The sequence below is a fragment of the Lissotriton vulgaris genome, chromosome 11, assembly GCF_964263255.1.
Source record: "Lissotriton vulgaris chromosome 11, aLisVul1.2, whole genome shotgun sequence".
Classification (NCBI taxonomy): Eukaryota; Metazoa; Chordata; class Amphibia; order Caudata; family Salamandridae; genus Lissotriton; species Lissotriton vulgaris.
The window spans coordinates 469598375-469616332 of record NC_141699.1 but is presented as its reverse complement, the minus strand read 5'-3'; the positions used below and the strand labels follow the sequence as shown (position 1 = coordinate 469616332).

The following is a 17958-nucleotide window of genomic DNA, read 5'->3' as shown; positions in this document are numbered from 1 at the left end:
AGAATGATTTGTTGCTGGACCTTAAGAATCTTTTGGGGACATACCAATTAAGTTTTTTTGGAGTTATTTGGGCCCATTATTGTACAAAGAGTTATGCGTTATGCTCAAGATCTTAAAGTGGCTTCTCTGACGAATGGGGAGCCAATGGAGCTTTTTCAGACAGGGTCTGGAGGCTGTTCTAGGAGGCAGGTCCAGGACTAGTCTGGCTGCTGCATTCTGGAGGGTCTGCAGTTTTGCCAGCAGATCCTCGTTCAGTCCAGGGTGCAGGGCGTTGCTATAATCAAGATGGCTGATGATCAGGCCCTGTACCAGGGGTTTCCTGGTTTCTATAGGAAGCCACCTGAAGATCTTCCTAAGACTGCGCATTATTCCATAGCAAGTCCCTGTCACTTTGGCGATGTGATTTTTCATGGACAAGGTACAGTCAATTGTTATTCCTAAGTTACGAACAGCAGATTTAGGGGAGGGACATACTCCCAATTCCGGTGGCCAGCACTCTTGTGTCCAGCATTTCTATGCTTTACCGAACAAAATGATTTTGGTTTTACTAGCGTTCAATTGGGGTTTGTTGTTTCTCATCCATTTCTTATCTCAATCATGCAATTTTTAAAACGTGAGCGAGTGCCGCAGTGATCTGTACCACAAGTGATGAGCAGCTGGGTGTCGTCGGCATACGACACGGTCTCAAAGCCATAGGAGTTGATGATTTTCGCCAGTGGGGTTAAGTACAGATTGAATAGTAGAGGACTTAAGATTGACCCCTGGGGTACCCCCACCGTTACAGGGCGACTACTGGAGATCAGAGTGTCGACTCGAACGGAAGTGAGGAGGTCAGTAAGATAGTTTTCAATCCAACCAAGGGCCCTCCCTCTGATACCTATCTCCCACAGACGATGTTTCAAAATGCTGTGGGAGATGGTATCAAATGCCGCGGATAGATCCAGGAGGATGAGGATAGCTGATTCGCCTCTGTCCACCGTGAGCCTGATGTTATCCACAATCTCGATGACCGCTGTCTCCGTGCTATGGGTGGCACGGAAACCGGATTGGGAAGGATCCAGGACCCCGTGTGCCTCAGTAAAAGCAGTAAGCCGTTTGTTTACTAGATGTTCCAACACTTTCCAAAAAAAGGGTAGCATAGAAATAGGCCGGTAATGAGATGGTAGTGTAGGGTCATCGGAAGGTTTCTTTAGAATCGGCTTTACTTGCGCGTGTTTCCATTTGGACGGTACAATGGCTTGTTCAAGTGAGGCGTTAAAAATTGCAGTAAGGGAGTTAGCTAGCAGTGGCGTAATTTTAGTGCAATGGCGCGGAGGGAAAGGGTCCATAGTGGATCCAGATTTTTTTTGCTTAGGCCCTCCAGGGTTTCAGTGACTTATCGAATCGAATTCAGTCAGACAAGGAAAATCCTTGCATTCAGTCAAGGGGGGAGATGACATCAGGCTATTGTTTTGCTGAGGATGGTCTAAGTCTGTATTAGGAAAGGAGGAATAGATTAATTTGATTTTATTGTCAAAGAACTCGGACATCGAATCTACCCACTTTTGAGAGGGGCTAAAGAGAGACTGTTCGGCACGAGAAGAAGTAAATTCTTTTAATATTTTATATAATTCTTTGCTAGAATTGGCCGAATTGTTTATATGCAGGGTTAAATATGTCAGTCAGTCAGTCAAAAATATCTTTATTCGATTTAATTAAAAATCATACAAAGAGATAAAAACATTTCATACGATGTTAAAACTATTTACAATATCATGCAAATCAGAGAATACATGGGATTTATAAAAAGGCAAATTAAATTCATTTTGTGTTAAGCAAAATTTAAATATGTCTTCTTAGCCGTTTTAATGTTATTTACATAACATGAATGCAGTAATTTATACTTGGTTCTGTCCTCTTCCGTTTTTGTTTTCCGCCAGTTGCGTTCAGCTGCTCGACTGGCTTGCTTGTCTGTTTTTAAGGCAGTCGTGAACCACGGGAAGGCTACAGATTTCACTTTGACATTCGTTTTAAGAATAATCACGTCCAAAGTTTGTAAGATAGAAGTCTCCAAGTTAGTTACCATTTGTTCTAAAGGAATTACCTGGTTTTTGAAGGGTTTGAAATGAGTCGGAAAGCCTTCAGGAGTAAGTTTACGCCAGGGTCGTACAAGCATTCTTTTTTTGCTAATTAATTTAATCGATGCCTGACTGGAAAGGCTGAACTTTAAAAGATAATGGTCAGTCCAAATCATAGGGCGAGGGGCTTCGTTGCTCAGTTTTGGCGAATTGGTGAAAATTAAATCCAAAGTATGACCCGCTCGATGAGTCGGGCCAATTACTCTTTGGATTAGACCAAGGCTGTCCATTGTTCTAATTAAATGACAGGTTTCGGGATCAGAGGAGAGTTCAGCATGATAGTTAAAGTCCCCGAGCAGGATGAAATTTTCAGTTGCCAATGCATGGGAGACTATAACTTCTAATAGATGGTTAACAAATTCGGTTTTGGGGCCCGGGGTCTATAAACTAAGGCCCCTCGCCAATTTTCAGAACTGGAAATGTTAATGTTCACTATCATGATCTTCGCAATAGGGCTGGAGAAAGACTCCAGTAGCTTGATCTCTATTGGGGCTTTAGCCGCAATTGCTATGCCTCTTCCTTTGCGCATTTCTCTGTCCAACCTAATTAGGAGGTACTCTGGTGGAAAGGCGGACGCTATGTCTTATATCGCCTGGCTGTGAAGCCATGTTTCGGTAAAGAAACAGATGTCGGGTTTTTCTGCTTCTAACAGACTCCATAGCTCAATAGCGTGTGTAGGTATAGACCGCGTGTTGAGGTATAGTGCGGTCATAGGTTTTGCTTTTACTTGACTTTCCCTGGCCAGTGAAGCAACCGGCCTCGACATCGGAACCGGGATTGGTCTATCCTTAGCGGTGATTGCAAGAGGGCATTTTTGGGCCTCTATCCGGGAAGTCAAGTAAGGGTATACTAGGGGCTGTATCGTCGGGGTAATTATTCCTGGATTAAAAGTTCTACAGATGTTCAAAGATTTCAATTTGTCACTGGTATAACACAACATAGTTCAAACAGCCTACCTAGTTAGAGATCAAATATGGGCAGGGTTCCGGGCCACGGGCGACATTCGGGCACGGACGGGCGCAGACGGGCTTACCTTCGGCGCGCCGCTGCGTGCGTCCGCGTTGAGGTTTGCTTTAAATGAAGAGGGAGGCGGGTCACTTCTAATGACGCTGGCCAATCCGAGCATAGACTGGCTTCTGCTGGATTCCCTGTTCCTCCGCTCAATCGGCACACGCCGTGGCGGACCAGGGACCGGAACCAATAACAGGCAGATGTGAAACACAGGTAAATACAACCATTAAAAGATGCACAAGCAATAAGTTAAAAAGGACTCTGGCGCGCATCAATCAGGTCCGTAATTCTGCTTCTAACCCCCAAGCACTAGCGCAACAGCGTATGATCAGATGTAAATGCCGATTTTTTTGCTGCGCGCGTCCGCGCTGAGGTTTGCTTTAAATGGGGAGGGAGGCGGGTCAGTTGTAATGACGCTGGCCAATCCGAGCGTAGACTGGCTTCTGCTGGATTCCCTGTCCCTCCGCTCAATCGGCACACGCCGTGGTGGACTGGGGACCGGAACCAATAACAGGCAGATGTGAAACACAGGTAAATACAATCATTAAAAAATACACGAGTAATAAGTTAAAAAGGACTCTGGCGCGCATTAATCAGGTCCGTAATTCCGCTTCTAACCCCCAAGCACTAGCGCAACAGCGTATGATCAGATGTAAATGCTGATTTTTTGCAACAGTATCGCATTAAACGCAGACGACGTTCTTTGTTTTTTTTTCTTACCAATCCGGCATTTTCTGCTCCATGTATTCTGCCGATCTCACAGGTTTTCAGGGGGACATCTGGGCTCTACATGAATCTGACAAAGTCAATCATTTTTCTGGTTTGGGGTGCTCGGGAGAGATCGGTGTGGGCCTTCCAACTAACCTGGGCTCTTGAGGGCATTCAATATTTGGGGGTCTACTTCTCCCTGGATCCGGCTATCCTGTGGCAATGAAATATTGGTCCCTTGCTGTCTCGAGTCAGAGAAGAAGTGAAAGCGTGAACGCCCCCAGCCCTTCCCATTATTGGGTTAGTCCGCCATCTTCAAGATGGTGTTTCTTCTGTGCCTGCTGTATCGGCTTCAAAACTAGCTATACAATATCCCAGATTCATGGTTCCGACAAATGAATGAAGTCCTTAATCACTTCCTGTGGGGATTGGGCGGTGCGATTTGTGCGGCTCTCCGCACCCGTGTCCTATCCACCTTTTGGGGGGATTGTTGGGGCAAATATATATTCTTATTATACCACTTCTCACCGCCTTCATATCAATGAATGTTGGTACAGCGATCAGGCTCATCTCGCATATGCCGTAGAAAGATGGGCAATGGTCACCTGGTCGGTCATTGATTTTCTTTGTAGTCGGTAGGGATGGTGTGCCTGACTCCGGCAGCCAGAGTGGTCATTCAACTGTGGCGGCAGACTGTTCAACAAATAGGTTGGTGATGTGATGTGATGTGAAATGGCACTTATATAGCGCGCTACCACTCCAGGGAGTATCTTGGCGCTTAGATTCCTGATTGTCAGTTGGCAGCAAAATGTCGCGGTAAAACTACCTGTCTGCAGGGAGGATCATAGAAGCGCCATGCATCTGGAGTCTGGCAGGGAATAAATCCATGTTTTTAATAATTTTCTGAATTTTTGCTCTGTTGCAGATTGACGCAGGGATGGAGGTAAATTATTCCATGCCTTCACGCCAATAACTGCAATGGATTTTCCTCCTCTTGTCGTCATTTTAAACCTAGGGACATAGAGCAAGTTTGCTGTGGAGGACCTGAGTGTTCGTGGTGGATGGTATTGTCTGAAGTACTTGCGCAAATACAGTGGGCCTTGGTGGTGGAAGGCTCTGTATGTGATGGTAAGAACCTTGAACAGGATGCGCTTATGTACTGGGAGCCAATGTAAGGCATCCAAAGCTGTAGAGGCCGAGGACTTTCTAGGCAGTCTGAGGACCAGCCTAGCGGCTGCATGCTGGACCATTTGGAGTCTGTGCAGGGCTGATTTATTGAGCCCTGCATACAGGCTGTTGCAATAGTCCAGCCTGGATGTTATTAGAGCTACAGCAACCGTACGTCTGGCACTCAGAGGGAGAAGATCAAAAACTTTTCTGAGGCTCCTGATGATACCAAAGCATACCCCTGCTACTTCTTTGGCTTGCTGATTAAATGACCGGGTATTGTCAAACTTAATGCCCAGATTTCGAGCAGCATTCTTTGGGGGAGCTTCTACCTTTTCAGGCCACCAATCTTGTGGAGAAAAACAGTTATTCGGACCAAAAGGTATAATCTCTGTTTTTGCCGAGTTACATTTTAAGTGGTTGTGTGTCATCCACTTGAAGGTTGCTGACAGGCATTCTTTCAATGTCAGTTCTGCATTAGATTGATTTTTATCAAGGGTCAGAACGAGCTGGGTGTCATCGGCGAAGGCGATAGTACTGATGTTAAAGGAAGAGATTAATTTTAATAGGGGGACCATATATAAGTTGAATAGGGTGGGGCTCAAACTAGAGCCCTGCGGAACCCCTGTTTTCATAGTTTTTTCTTCCGAACAAAAATCGCCCAACATAACAATCTGGCGCCTATGTGCCAGATAGTTTTTAAACCGAACACGGTTCCTGCTATGCCTGGCGATGTAAAAGGATAGCATGGGATATCGTGTTGAATGCTGCAGAGAGATCTAATAGGATCAGGACAGCCAGTTTGCCCTGATTCAATGCAGCACGGATGGTTTCGGTGGATGACAGAAGTGCAGATTCGGTGGAATGGTGGGTCCTGAAACCTGCTTGACAGTGATGCAGAATGTCATTTTCTTCTAGGAATGCCATCAGTTGTTTATTAGCATAGAATTCTGTAATCTTGCAGATGGTAGGGAGAAGAGAGATGGGTCGTAGGTTGGACAAAGTTGTAGGGTCTTGTAGCGTCTTTTTCTTCAATGGTCTTACTGCTGCCACCTTCCATTGTGGGGGAATCACCCCTGATTGAAGGGACAAGTTGATGATGGAATTGATACATGGATTAACCTCCTGTATTATGGATTTAAGTAGCGTAGGGGGGCAGGGGTCGAAAGGCGATCCTGATTTGAGGGCAGAGATTCCCTGAAGAGAGTCATCTAGACTAATATGGCCAAACTTTTCCCATCTGGGATGATGGGGGTTCATATCAGTTTCGTTCACAGACTCTACTTTCATGAATTGGGGAAAGTCTTTTGTGAGCGTATCTATTTTTTGGGTGAAATAGTTGGCTATGTCGTTACACAAAGTCCCAGACGGGGGAATCACTTGGGTTAAAATTTTAGGCTTAGTGAAGCTATTAACAATTTAAAAAAATTCTTTTTGATTGTTGTTAGATGCTTCAATGCGAGAAGTGAAGTACTTAATTTTTGCAGCTTTAATTGAGGCATGATATGATCTCCTAGCATTTTTATATATCTCCTTTGCGTCATTCTCATAGTTCCGTCGCCATTTACGCTCTAAAAGTTTAACTTCCACCAATTGTTCTTTTAGTTTGTCTAGAAACCAGGGAGCGGAAAATCTCCTTTTCCCTATGGAACCTCTAGTTCTTTCTGGATTTCTAATTTTATTTCTGATCTCTGTCATCCATCTCTCAAACCTCTGGTAGTCTATGGTGGTGTCCCCTAAAAGGGTTGGTTTACTTTCCTTGGCCCAACTACCAAGATCAGGGTGCTCCATGATTTTTCCCCAACTAGGTAGGGTTGGTGGGGTAGATTGGCAGGGACCCTGTTATGGCATGAGTCTGTCCTGCGCCAAGTGGCCGCGTTGCCAGGGTCCTGGGAGTGGGATCTCATGGGCCAGTCCACATTGGGGGACGTCATGAAAGGAACTGTAGTGGAGTCTTTCCAACACCTGCAAGACAAATACCAGCTACATCGCAGCCAATTCTACAAATATTTACAACTCAGGCATGCTTTGTCTCCCTATGTTCAGGGCCCGGAGGACTTGCCGAAGTTTAACCCATTGGAGGGTAGGTTGTTGATGGAGGACTTGGGATATCACAAGATTCTACAAATATACCAGACCTTAGTAATACTTAGCCACACTACTCTGTCGACATGACGGGCGGCTTGGAGGTGAGATATTGCGAACCTGAATGATGATGACTGGATTGAGGTCCTGTCAGCCCCCCTGGGAGCCACAATATTGTTGCGCTATCACCTTATCCAATTCAAATATCTGCATAGAACCTACTACACCAGACGCTGCTTATGGCGAGTGGGTGTGATATGCTTCCCTGCATGCCGCCGTTGTGATGCTGAGTGTACCTTCTTACACGCACTATGAGCTGTACAGCATTCCAGCCCTTCTGGCATGGTGTGACCTCTTGCTTGGCCCAGGTATTATCTTGGGAGATTACTCTTGAGCCCAAACTGGTCCTTCATCATAGCACAGAGGAGACTGAAAGGAACGGATACAAACAGCATCTTTTGTTTCTAGTGCGAACACTGGCCAAGCGTGACATCGCCCTAAACTGGAAGGCGGCGTCCCCACCTTCGGGGGAGAGCGGGGGTTGGAAGACAGCCATGGACAGGTGTATGGTGATGGAGGTTGCAGTCTTCCAGGCAAGAGGCTGCCCCCAGAAGAATGGTAAAATTTGGCGGCGGTAGGCAGATAATCAAGGCATTCTGCTACCCCCTGTTCAATCTGCCTAAGCTATTATCGAGGGGACGATACAGTTGTTTGGCTCTGAAAGACAGTAGAAGTAACACATCCAGGAGATACATGAATCCATGGGTATCACTGATGACTGGGTTTTGGGAGAGGGGGGTGCGCTGTCTGTGCTAGTTTTACAGAGTTATGTGACACTGGAACCATTGATTGCTGCTGTGATGATGTTTATACACTTAGGCAAATGTTTTCCGGGCCTTGATGTACTTAAAACTTTAATAAAATTTGTTTATAAAAAAAGAAAAGACCACTTTAATCCCCCTTCTTTTCTCCCACCACACACAACATTGACTGAATGTAGTTGCTCCTTTTGTTGCCAACTCTTTCTGGGCAAGTAATGGCTCATTAATCACTACTCTGGGGCACCCCCCTCACCCCCCCAGCGCCTTGAGGCTCCGTTCATCATCTCCTTGTGTTTGCCTTGTTCGCCCTGAGTTGGCAGGGTATGCCCAGACGTGGGTCCCTTGTTCACTTTGCTACTGGATTCAAGTTAACCTGGCTGATGAGGAGTGTTATGCCGAAACCAGTCCCAGGATGTTTGTATCCGGTCCAGTGAAGACCTGGCTTGGAAGTTCGGGCTGGGCTGTTCCCATGAGGCACAGGGTCAGACCGATTTACATATACCTGGATCTGAACTGGGGTGGCAAAGTGAGCTAAAGAACGATGATGGATTCAACCCAGATCTGTGACTGGGGGTTGGTGTCTGAAATGTTTCAGCGCTCCGTCCATCTCCTTGTGTTTGCTTTGTTCGCCATAAGTTGGCAGGTTATGCCTTGACGTGGGTCCCTTCCTCACTTTTCGACTGGATTCAAGCAAGCCTGGCTAATGAGGGGTGTTACCCCTAAACAGGTCCCAGGATGCTTTCTTTCACATTCAGGGAAGTTCGGGCTGGACTGTTCCCATGAGGCACAGGGTCAAGACTGGTTTGTATATAGCTGGGTCTGAATTGAGATGGCAAAGGGAACTAAGGAGCGATGATGGATTCAACCCAGATCAGTCACTGGGGGTGAGTGTCTGAAATGTTTCAGCGCTCCGTCCCATCATTATCTCTTGTGTTTGCTGTATTCTGGATATGGGCGTACAGCTCTTCCCACTTTCTGCCCATTTTTTTAATTGGCTCCTGTCCTGTCCTTTGTAAATGGTGGCTTTTGATTGGTCAATAGGCTTAGTAGTCCCTCCTTAGTACCGCCTTGTCTCTTCTTGTACCCTCCCATGAGGACACCCTCTGTTATGTGTGTTGTTACTGCCTAGATTTTAATTACAGCCTCAGAGCACTACAGGCAGGACACACGCTTGGTCCTTGGCAAGGCTTGCAGTAATTCCTTTCCTATCTGAAAGAAACAGGTTACAGGACCGCTCCCGCCTAGCCTTCGACGTCAAGGCCCGGCAGTCGGGGCACGACTTGTCGCCGTGGTCGGCCCCAAGACAACACAGGCACCGATGGTTCGGGGTGGGTAACCGACATCAGGCGGTTACAGTCAGCACAGGGCTTGAACCAAAAAGGATCGAAAAAGTTAGTCAAAAAGTGACTAAGAAGTACTGCCTTTTCCGGATCTGCGCTTGCTGGCGCGGAAAAAAAGAACTGACGTCAGCGCGCGAGGGCGGCGTCTAAGTACTCCGGCGTTATCATCCCGGCGCCAACGACACTGACGCGGAGCCGCAGACGACGCCTACCAACGCGCAGGGGTACTGCTACGCAAAACTTTCCGGATCCAGTCTGACGCCTGGGGATATTCTAAGGTAAGGAATTTAACACTAACTACTGTTTCTTACAGATATATCGTTACCGAAGGTAAGTAACTTGTGCTTCTAGCACATCTCACATTTATATGAGACCTTCTATAAATGTCCCTTCATAAACTCCACACAGAGTACAACCTAATCTGGAATAATATATAATTCTTTTGTCACATTTCAAAGCTTCTAATTGTATATATGGAAATAGCTATTTGAATGTACTCTCTGTACTGTCTTGCATTATGGATGGGGTGGATTTACCATATCTTCTGCAGGGTGCAGTACCATATGTGACCTAAAGAGGTCCCATGGGACCTCTTTTGGCCACAGTTGGTAATGCACCCTGCAGCATGGCTAGGTAAAAAGAATTGGCATTTATAATGGCAATAACTCCAACTTTGCAGGGTACAGTACTATATGTGGCCAGTAAGGGTCTCATGGGACCTCTTTTGGCCACATGTGGTACTGCACCCTGCAATATTGCTAGGTAAAAAACATTGGCATTTATAATGGCAATGTGCACTCTGCATGTTCTCCACCCAGGCTGCATTACACCCTGCATGGAAAAAATGGCCAGGTTCCAATCCCTCTCGGAGTGCTGAACCACGGCGCTCAGACCAATCACAATGCTGCAATCAGCAGCATTGTGATTGGCTAGGGAAGTCTGGAAGCCTGAGTGCTTCCTGTTCCTGGAGGAGAAGCAGTGGCTGGCGACGGTAACTGCGACCAGCAGGTATGTTTTATTTATTTATTTATATCCTACTCCCAATCTCTCCCCTGCCACCTTCCCCTACCAGCCACTACTGTTTGTCACCACATCTAAAGACTCTACATTGGCTGCCATCTCAGTTGGACAGGTGCCAAATATCGTAGGGCAAGCATTAATTTTTATACTCCCTCTTGATGCCTTCGGTCAGCTAAAGCCTTCTTAGCCAAAACGCCTGAGGTTAGGTGCACTAGGACGGGTGGCAGATCCTTTTCCTTCTTAGGTCCGTCATCTTGGAACAAACTACCCTCTGAAAGTCGTAGCATCACAGATATTTCTCAATTCTCAATTCAGAAAAAGATTGAAGACTTGACTGTTTAATCTATCCTAAATTGACTAGGCCTTTTAGGTGTGGGCAGAGGTGCAGAGCACCAGGACACTCTTTGTAGTTACATTGAGCTTTTACAAATGCCCATTCATTCATAAAGACTATTAATACGGAAAGATGTATGCAGATAGAGCAATGCACATACAGCTAACAACACGGAGACCATTTGACATGCATACAGACACCCAGGCACATAAAGCAACAGCTCTGAATCTGTCAGATTGGCCCAACCCTCTTCCATTTCTGAAGGGAACCGAAGACTCTCCTCCTCAAAGAAGATTACATTTTATCACCTTACATAATCCCTCATCCATTCCTGACTACCACATAACTCCCTCGCCTTGATTCTGTAAACTTTGATCGTTATCTTGGTTGCCAACCTTTTACAGCACCCCAGTACCTGTGGCCCGGTTGTGTTATTTAAATAGCTCCATACATAAAACATAGTGGTACCCACGTGCATAGATCAACAGATGTGCAGACCCACAAGTACAACACACATGTTGACTACAGAGAGACAGAAAAAAAAGACGATTTAAGATCACAGAATACAGGCATACACTAACACATACAAGAATTGATGTGTGCATTAAGCTGATGAGTGAATGGAGTTATGAGTGTGGATAGATTTATGTAATGTTTGGATTAATGTGTGCACAGGCATGGCTAATTTGAGGTAAAAACATATATGTTTATGATGTAGACAATTCAACTTGTTTGTGTGCTGCATTTATTAGACTTTGTGTTTCAGCGCTTCGTAGATTTGGAAATCGAGGCATAAATAGGTAATACAGTCCAGATATGTTCTGTGCATTCTTGTACTTACAGTATTGGTTAACCGTTATCAATTCAGGACCACAAGTACCAGAATATCATGAAATCACTTGACTGGGTTTGTTCCTACTACATGAACTAGGGAAACTTGATCTCTTTATTGTGTTAGAAGCTGTGAGTTTGCTTCAGTTTGTGTTGTAAAAGCTGTTACAAAGTTCAGGTAAACTTCTCTTTAACATTTGTGATGATGCTGGAACAACTGGGAGTGAAAACATACATTAGATCTCGGTAAAATGGTGGGATAAATAACAGAGTGAAAAATGAATGACCAAATTAATTATGAGACAAGATAGGCATCTCACAGGAGACTAGAGACAGATCCATTTAAAATGTGGCTGAAGTAAGTGCCACTATAGTCCTTGAACATGAACTTATGGGATTCAGCCTAGGCTTTCACATTGCACTGTGCTTAGTCGTTTGATCAGCAACAGGTACTAGGTGGGTGGGATTGTATAATGGTACAAAGTATGCTATATTTTTAGAATATATTTGTTTCGTAGCATAAACTTTCTTCTCCCTCCTTCCTAACTATAATACTTGAATTACGAACATGTTTTGCAATAATAACCTTACTGTGAATATTTATATTCCAGGCTCTCCATCTCTGATGACGGATGGTGTGATGTCTACGTTCCAGAGTACCCCGCCCCCACCACCTCCTCCTCCCCCTAAAAGTAAACCTTACGAAAATGCTAGCCAGAGGAACTCAGTGGAGGTAAGGATGTGGAAGCTCACGTTCCTCCAGAACCTTGCCGAGCACAGTGAGAAGCATTGTAATAGAGAGAGAGAAAAACTATAGAGAAAATTTAAGAGATTGGGAACACAGGATTAAAGAGTGGCATGAAATGCAGACAGGCTCAGGGCTCCTTCTCTTGATCCCCGTATTTCCCTCTGCTGACTCCGCAGTACTGAAAAGTGGCCTCACTGTACAAGCAGCCACCACAGCATGAATGTTCTTCTCTTCCTTCTTGCCACACACCGCTTCCTGATTCATGTTCCCTCCTGGGTTGTTCCTGAGTAAGCCTTAGCGGTGAATCTGTTGTTGATGGTGAGTATGTGTTGTATGAACAACCACATGTCATTAGATGACATTAACTGTGTTGCATCACAATCATGGGGACTTCTTTCCAAATTTGAGCTCCAACAAATTGGCCTATTTTCTGCTTTTCATTTGACATTTTTGAAATGTAAGTAGAAATCTCACTTTTACAATAAAATAACCAGAAGCTACAATAGGGTTTGCCTAGCTCATCCCAGAGGACCCTTTGAGACTCTATGCTTTCCTGAGCTACGAAAGGAGGGAATCGTACATTGTGTATATACTTGTTCACACTTGGCAAATTCACGCCTCTAAAAAAGCAGATAATACAACAGCCTCATTCTATTGGTGTTCTGTACTGATTGTTTACCAGCCCAAATGGTACCGCTGTTTAAAGGGCGTTGACACTCTCTGTAGTCATTGGCACAAAATCACAGACTGAGAATTCCAGAGTACCAAAATAAAAGAAGCATTAGTTACCCCTGGTATATCCACAGGTTGTGCTATGTTGTTAGAGGTCAGTTGTACAGATGTTCTGCTATCAGGCCAGATTCTTATTTGTAGGAAGAAAAGCCCTTAAATTCCAAACTTTAGACTGATCTCTGAGTGTCCACCTTTGTTAAATATGAAGAAGCAAAGATTACACCTGCTGAAACACCCAAGTTACCAAGTCATCACGCTTGATCAAATTGGAGGAAGTGTCTCAAGATTCCTATCCATGTAAGACCTAAAGCAAGTAGCTGTACTCCCATCTCAGTAGGTCAGAACTGTGATCGGTATGACCAAAGCCACATACCGGCCGGTGCAGTAGAGCCGAGAGATACCTTGCAAGGCCTTATCATTCAGTAAAGATCACACCTTCTGATTCCATAAAGAATCAGGGATTTCCTATCCCCACCATCTAATTTAAATATTTTTTTAGCTCCTTCACAAAACTGAACCTGCTACGTAGGATAGTGAACTTAAAACACAGAATAGAACATAATCTGTCACACATCAAACCTACTTCTCATTCTATGCGATATACAGCAGGAAAGATTTTTACACTGCATGCGGAACTCACTATGTGTCTGGCATTTGTTATTACACAACTAACAAAATTCATCGAAGAAAACTCCAGCCATAACCCCTCCCAATCCGAATTCCGCAGCAACAATAACACCGAGACCACCCTACTTGCCACCACAGACGACATCCGCACCCTCCTTGACCAAGGACACACTGTGGCCCTGATCCTACTTGACTTCTCTGCAGCATTCAACCCCGCACACACACCGCCAGACTCCACGACACCAGCATACAAGGAATCACCCTCAACTGGATCCACTCGTTCCTCAGCGGCAGAACCCAAAGAATCAGACTACCACCGTTCCTCTCCGAACCCACGGAAATCAACTGCGAAGTACCCCAAGGTTTGTCGCTCAGCCCCATTCTCATCATCATCTACATGGCCCCCCTCGCCGCCATCGTCAGACAGCACGGACTCAGCATACTATCCTATGCCAACGACACCCAGCTCATCCTCTCCCTCTTCAAGGACCCCATCACCACCAGAATCAACTTCCAGGAAGGAATGAAGGATGTCGCTTCATGGATGAGCAGCAGCTACCTGAAGCTCAACTCAGAGAAAACGGTGGTCTTCGTCCTCGGACACTCCCCATCTGCATGAGACATCACCCACCGCCCTCAGCAGCCCTCCCACCCCCACGGACTACGCCCAGAACCTCGGCATCGTACTCGACTCCTCCCTCTCAATAACCCGACAGGTCAACGCCATCACCTTCAGCTGTTTCAACACCCTCCGCATCTTCCGAAAGACCTTCAAATAGATTCCCCCCCCACCGAATCATGAAAGACCCTCGCCCATGCACTTATAACCAGCAGACTCGACTGTTGAAACGTCCTATACGCTGGGATCAACAAGTCTCTACTCCGCAAGCTACAGACCATACAGAACACAGCAGCCAGACTCGTACTGACATCCCCAGACACGAACACATCACCCAACACCTACGAGGCCTCCACTGGCTCCCTGTTGAGAAGAGAGTTACTTACAACATACTCACCCTCGCCTACAAATGCCTCCAGAAACCGGACCCCAATACCTCAACGAAAGAATCTCCTTCCACTGACCCAAGAGAAACCTACGATCCCCCAACCTCTCCCTCGCCGAAACCCCACACATCCGCAGAGCAAGAACAGGTGAAAGAGCTTTCTCCTACTTTGTGGCCAAGACCTAGAAGGAGCTCCCTATCGACATCGAACGAGCCCCCTCCCTGAACATCTTCAGGAAGACAATCAAGACCTGACTTTTCGACTGAACGGAGCTGCTTACCCCACCACCACCTTGAGACCCTCACGGGTGAGTAGTGCGCTTACAATTCCCCTGATTGATTGATTGATTGACAGGTAGACAAAACGGATTCCAATAACCTGTTCTTCCATTTTGACAAATCCACTGTCCACCCAGGGCCTAGGATTCTATTTCACTGATTTCTGAAACTGTTGTAATGGCAGTTTCAGATCTGTGTTTCTTCAGTGGTACATGTAGCAGGAGGTGATTTTAGACCATGTGGGTCCTGCATGATGTCAGATAGTTCCCCTGCTATAGTGGTGAGCAAGCCGGCAAATGAATACGGGGAGCCAAGGATGAGCCAAACCAACGGTCTGGCTTGGCTGTAAGAGCCATTGCACAAGTCGGGCTATCCACATATTTAGCTTGTAAATCATCATGCGGAAGAGTTTTACTAAGATTACAGAATTTGGTCAAACAGGCAAGCCAGGATTGATCCCAGATTTCCTCACTTCACTTTGAAGAGCAGAAACATCTTGAATTCCCACTTCATCTAGACTCAGTGCTGAGTTTCATTGATAACGATTTTGGACAAGCCCTGCAAGAAAGCATTTCCTCCTCCTTCAGAGAATGGCAGATATTCAGGTTATGATTCATATGTTACTAAATCGAATTCTTAGACCAGTTCTGCAAGTCCTCCACCTCTTGGGCTCAATAGCCTTGTGCATCATATTGATGCTGCACATTAGCTGGCATATGAGAGTGGAAACCGTGTGATCTGTCCTCTCAGGACTCTGTTTGTAGATGTGGTCCTCTAATCTCATAGTGGGTCATTCGTTTATTAGTCCTAGGCCACCTTACATACAGATGCCTCCTCATTGGGGTGCTTATCTGGGAGGTATGATGGTGCAAGGATTTGGTCCACATCAGAGCAGTACCTATACATAAATGTACTGGAGTTGTTGGGTTCCACCATACCATGAAGACTTTTCTTGTATCCATTTTGTAAGGTTGTTTACATCTTTTCAGACAGCATAACCATTATATCAAGAGACAGGGCAGTTAAGTTCTTGTACCCTTGGTGGTGGCTGCTGCTTTAGGGCATTTTCCTGATGTGCCAGATCGACTTCAGTTGCAGTGTTTGGGCAACCCATTAGATTCTGAAACTTTGCCCCTGCCTCAAGGGAGGGCCCAAACCTTCCATACCTAATTTAAAATGAATTCTGACAATAATGCTGGGGATGAGTTTTCCCACTCATAGATTGATGCCAATTGGTATGAGAATCTTCAGGATGCCAGTGGCCTGGACAATGTGCTAGACATTGGACTAGTTTCACCTATAGGCACTGCCACAGAAGAAAGTGCCTCCTTCACCATTGTCATGTGAAGGTTCTCCAGTTACCCAGTGAAGAATAAAGTCCTCGCTGAGCTGGTTTAGTCTGGGGAAAAATATTGAGCCCTTCCTTCACAGACACCATATGTGGGGTTTGGGCAAAACCCTGTTCTAGGCCTACTGTGAACAGATACATCTCACTTCACCATCGTCCAGCCCCGGGTGACCCAATTTCTTGACTCCACGCCCCACACCTGAGAACCTAGTTAAGCAGCCCTCAGTGAACAAGTCAACCTTAATGCATTCTCTGCCATACACAGGACAGGGAATCAAAGGGTATCGAACCTTTGGGTAGCACTTTATTTCGTTGACCAGTCGGGCACTTATTTATTTTACTTATTTTACTTATTTATTTATCATGAGTTTTATATAGCGCTTGCTAGACCCGGAGGTATCAGAGCGCTTTACATAAGGCACAGCGAGGTGCAAGTTACGAGTTTAAATAAGTTACATAATGATTACATGGAAATGACAAGAGTACAGTCAAGGTACAGTAAAATAAAAGACAGTTGCACGGACATTAACAGGGGAAGTGGGAAAATCAAAAGGGGGGAAGAGAAGGTAGAGGGGGACAAAACAAGTGTTATGAGAAAGGGTGCGGGGATACGAGGGAATGTAGAAAAGGCAAATCAGAAAGAGGGAGAAATGTTTGAGGATCATCAGGGGGAAACGAGGGAAAAGGGGAAAGGACAAAGGTTCAACAACATGGCGGGTCTGGGTCCGGAGGAATCGGCGGAGAACAGCAACAAAATGACGGGCAGGGCAAAAGATAAAAAGTCGTAAAGTTGGATGGTCATCTCCCTGATATAAAAAAGTTGGTCTCTCAAGGTTCTCCGAGAGAAATGGGTCCGAGATGGTATAGAAATTAATGACGAGGAATGGCAGGAGGAAGTCTCCTCCCCCAGAGTCGTGGCAATACCAGCTCGTCTCCGCCTTGTCCAGCTAAAACTTCTCCATCGTATTTATGTGACTGGCCCCAACTGGTATGAATGGACAGGGTAGATGACTGCGCCTGCAGGCGGGGATGTGGCCAGCTGGGAACCTTTTTTCACATTGCTTGGGAGTGCACACACATCCAACACTTCTGGCGCGAAATTCACGACATTATCAACACTGTTCTGTCTGTACAGCTCCGAGTGGAGGCCCGTAGGTGTCTCCTGGACATTTGGGAGCCAACTGATTTAAATGTTTGTAGGACGCAGTGGGTAACGCTGGGGCTAATGCTGGCTAAGAGGAATATCGTCCAGCGGTGGGGTGCACCGACCCCACCCTCTGCTCAGGATTGGGAAAAGGACTTGGACAGGGTAATGTTTAGAGAAAAGACTGTGTATGTAGCACATGGGTGCCCTAAGAAATGGTCTCGGGTGCATGCGGGCCGTTGGGCCTATCCACGCCGTGAGGCCTACACCTCTTGGAAAGGACGCCATTCAAAAGATGCCCCAACTGTGGAGCAAAGTTCCCACAGAGTGACCATCACAAGGTGTGTAACCTGTGCTTATCGCCAGAACATGAAGAATCCAGCTGCACAGCCTGTGCGTCCTTTCGATCCAAGAAAACAATTCGTGATCGGAGGGCCCGTCGACACGACATGCAGAGATCGGCCCCGGAACCGGTGGATATCTTCGACGAAGAAGTTCCGCTCGTTCCCGAAGAGAATTCAGACGATCTCCAAATCGTATCAGAGGCAGACGACTGAGATGACTCCATACCTTCGGGTCAGCGCGTGAGTACTACTGCCCCTGCCCCATACCCACCACCCAAATCGAAGGCAAAGGTCAACA

At 46.0% G+C, this 17958-nt stretch overlaps 1 protein-coding gene across 1 annotated transcript in view; it reads left to right on the top strand.

Moving 5' to 3' along the window:
- DOCK5 (dedicator of cytokinesis 5) overlaps positions 1 to 17958 on the top strand; it is a 581227-nt gene that overhangs the window by 549321 nt on the left and 13948 nt on the right. The window contains exon 45 of the mRNA XM_086942489.1: positions 12046 to 12167. Coding sequence (XP_086798615.1) covers positions 12046 to 12167 — 122 coding nt within the window. The remainder of the gene's footprint in view (positions 1 to 12045; positions 12168 to 17958) is intronic.